General features: G+C 61.8%; 1 protein-coding gene across 1 annotated transcript in view; it reads right to left on the bottom strand.

Annotated features, from left to right (window-relative positions):
- The window catches only part of ARAP3 (ArfGAP with RhoGAP domain, ankyrin repeat and PH domain 3), a gene marked incomplete at both ends in the record, with an annotated part of 9,072 nt that overhangs the window by 1,835 nt on the left and 4,254 nt on the right, over positions 1-2,983 (bottom strand). The window contains 9 exons of the mRNA XM_010285533.1: positions 1-107; positions 270-384; positions 505-579; positions 861-929; positions 1,096-1,243; positions 1,744-1,849; positions 2,013-2,225; positions 2,371-2,534; positions 2,850-2,969. The exon at positions 1-107 is cut by the window's left edge and continues 4 nt beyond it. Of these exons, the coding sequence (XP_010283835.1) occupies positions 1-107; positions 270-384; positions 505-579; positions 861-929; positions 1,096-1,243; positions 1,744-1,849; positions 2,013-2,225; positions 2,371-2,534; positions 2,850-2,969 (1,117 nt within the window). The remainder of the gene's footprint in view (positions 108-269; positions 385-504; positions 580-860; positions 930-1,095; positions 1,244-1,743; positions 1,850-2,012; positions 2,226-2,370; positions 2,535-2,849; positions 2,970-2,983) is intronic.

Genomic DNA, 2,983 nt, shown 5'->3' with positions numbered 1-2,983 from the left:
GCCGATGGGGACCTTCCTCACCAGCAGGTACGCGGCGCTGGGCTCTGGGAGCTTGCACCACTGCAAAGCTTGCTCCAGCACCTTCTCCTTGGGGTGCAGGGGCCGCTCTGGGGAGGCAGGGACACTCTCACCGCTCTGTTCCCTTCCCTGTGCTAGTCCCTGTGCCCCCGCCACCGACAGCGAGCCGCCCCCACCCATACCCCAAACCCGCTCCTCACCAGCCCGGCCATGCCAAGAGCATCCCCCTGTGCCATCCCCATCATGCTCACCCAGCTCCCCATTCTCCAGGGCCTCGAAGGTCAGCCAGATGTCCAGGCTGGCCGCCACGTTGCGCATCTCCAGCACCTGGTTGGTGAGCTCCTCTGCCGTCATCGTGGGGGACACCTACGGCCGGACACACAGGGAGCTGTGGTGGGTGGTGGCAGATGGGTCCCAAGGACAGGCTGCACCAGGAGCCTGCATCCCTCCTCGCTTCCTCTGGTGTGACCCTCCTTTGGGACTCACCTTCAGGGTGACGCAGCAGTCGGGCAGCTTCTGCTCCAGGTAAACCTCGATGATGAGGTCCCCTGCCTGTGAGAGCTGGGGGAAAAGCGGGTGGCATTGATGCCATGCCGGCACGGGTGTCGTGCACATCCCCTCTCCCCAATGGCAATGGTGTCCCAGGGCTGCTTATCCCCTGGGCAGGAGCCTCAAGGTGATGGGCAAAGGGGAGACAAGTGGGGGAAGGTCCTTCCCCAAATATCTGGTGTGGGACAGTGAGGACCCAGGGTGGGCAGCTGGGAGCACCCCCATTCTCCAGGCAGTCCCACCAGCCCGGGGGTCCCTGACGTGATGGAGGCCGGCGAGCACATCCCCAGTACCTGGGTGTCCTTCCAGGTGGTGATCAGACTGTTCTCCAGATCCATCTGGGATACCTGGTCCTCATCAATCTGCAGGAGGAAGGGCACACAGGGTGAGAAGGGAGACACATGGAGTCAACGTGGAGTGGGATATGGCTGGAGGACACATGGCCAGGATGGAAGGATGCAGGGGGAGGCAGCAGTGGGCAGTATGGGGGGATACAAGGGAGACGGAGGGGGCTGGCAGGGAGCTTACATTGAAGATGCTGACATAGTTGTCAATGAGGTCTTCCATCACCTTGACCTCGTGCTCCCCTTTGCCATCGGTCTGGAAGAGGCTGGGTGCGAACAGCAGCGACAGGTTCTTGGTACTCATCTGGTTGAATTCCGCGCATTTCTGAACCCTGGGACAAGGAGGACAGAGGTGAGGGGCTGGTCCCAATCTGGATGGGGTTTCAGCCCCAGCCACTCTCCTCTGCCTCATACAAACTCCTCAAAAACAACCCATTTTTCTCCAGCTCCCCAGCAGTGGGACTTCAAGCTGGGCAGTTCCTGTTTGGAGGACTTCCAGCTGCCCTCAAACCGGACAACAGCCCCACCTCGTACTCTGAGTTGAGGATGGGAATTTTTTTCCCCTCTTTTTTGGGCACTGGGTGAAGTTTACGTCCTACAGGGGGGTGTGCCCTACTCCCAAACCTCCATCATTCCCCCTTGCTGCAGGATGACTTTGGGAACGTTTGAGATCCCCCAGGGTAGCATGCTCCAGCACACCCCAGCACCAGCTGAGGGGTTGATGGGGCAGGGCATGGGCACTGGCCAGCATTCCCTGGCCAGTGTGGAGATGCCACTGGCCTTGGGGACTCTGGCTGGACCAGGGGACCCAGTGGGGAGGTGGTCCACTGACCGGTAGAGGTGCCCGATCAGCGCAGCCAGGGTCTTGTGGTTGAGGCGAGGCAGGCGATGAATGAGCTCCTTGTACCGCTCCAGGCGCTGGGGCTTTGAGGAGATTTCTGGAGGGAGGAAAACGAGTCATGGACCATTTCTGAGTGCAGTGGCCACAGAGGTGACATGGGACCAGGGCTGGTACCCAGACCTTGTCCTGAGGGACGCCAGCCCTGGGGGTTCCCTGGCAGGCAGCCCAATGTGGGAGCAGGGGTTGGGTGAAGGAGGTACCTGCAGCCTCCTTCCACTGTGGGTGCAGCTCCAGGGTGAAGACGGGGTCCTCAAGCTCACGGAAGAATCTCTTCAGCACGTCGGTGACGTCCTCGATGAAGTTGTCGTTGATGCGCAGCTTGACGTTGCGGGCATCCCGCCGAAACTCCTCCATCAGTACCTTGATCCGGGACTTGGCTCCGTTCTTGCGGTAAATCCCCTCATGCCGCAGCCCTGGGGCAGGGTCACAGGGTCATGGGAGCCCAATCCTGCCCAGAGAGTCACCAGCGGGGCGGGTGGCCCGGGAGCGGTGCCTCCTGCTCGGACCCCGTGTGTGCCAGAGGATGCTCTGGTCATGATACCGCCACACTGGACTCACCGTACTGCGTGATGAAGGCGATGCAGCTGTCCACGATGATGGGGATGTCCCCCCGGCTCAGCTGCTGGTCCCGCAGTGCGTTACCCCGGCCCCCCGCCGACGCCTGGATGTCGGCGTACCACGCTGACGAGGCCGCCCGCGACAAGCCCTGCAGGTAAAACGTCCTGAGAACGACAAGGGCAGAGAAGAGGGAATGAAGGTTGCCAGGGTGCAAGTTACCCCCTCCTGCCCGTGTGCGCAGCCTGGCTCCGGGACAGGGAGCAAGGCACAGCCAGGCTGAGCCGAGACACCCTACTCTGGCTAGAGACCCCGGGCTGGGGTGACTTTGTCTAAGACCCTTGGCCACAGCCCTGCTGTCCCAGCAGCATCCTCACCGCGGGTTTGGGATCGGCATCGACCCATGCATCAGTGTCTTTGCCCCTGGCAGCCTGCTGAGCTCGCTTGGCATGTTCCCCATCCTTCCCACAGCCAGGACTCACCTTCCCATCTCCACAAGGATCAGCAGCTCCTTCTTCTCTGGGGTCTCTGTGGGGGGAACCAGACCTGCAGTGGGGTGAGAAGTACAGGGGTGAGAGCCATGTGCGGCCACCCACCACATGCTGCCTGTCCCGGG

This window comes from Phaethon lepturus, unplaced genomic scaffold, assembly GCF_000687285.1.
Source record: "Phaethon lepturus isolate BGI_N335 unplaced genomic scaffold, ASM68728v1 scaffold26854, whole genome shotgun sequence".
Classification (NCBI taxonomy): Eukaryota; Metazoa; Chordata; class Aves; order Phaethontiformes; family Phaethontidae; genus Phaethon; species Phaethon lepturus.
Note: the sequence above shows the minus strand (reverse complement) of the source record. Positions and strands in the feature narration are given on the sequence as shown.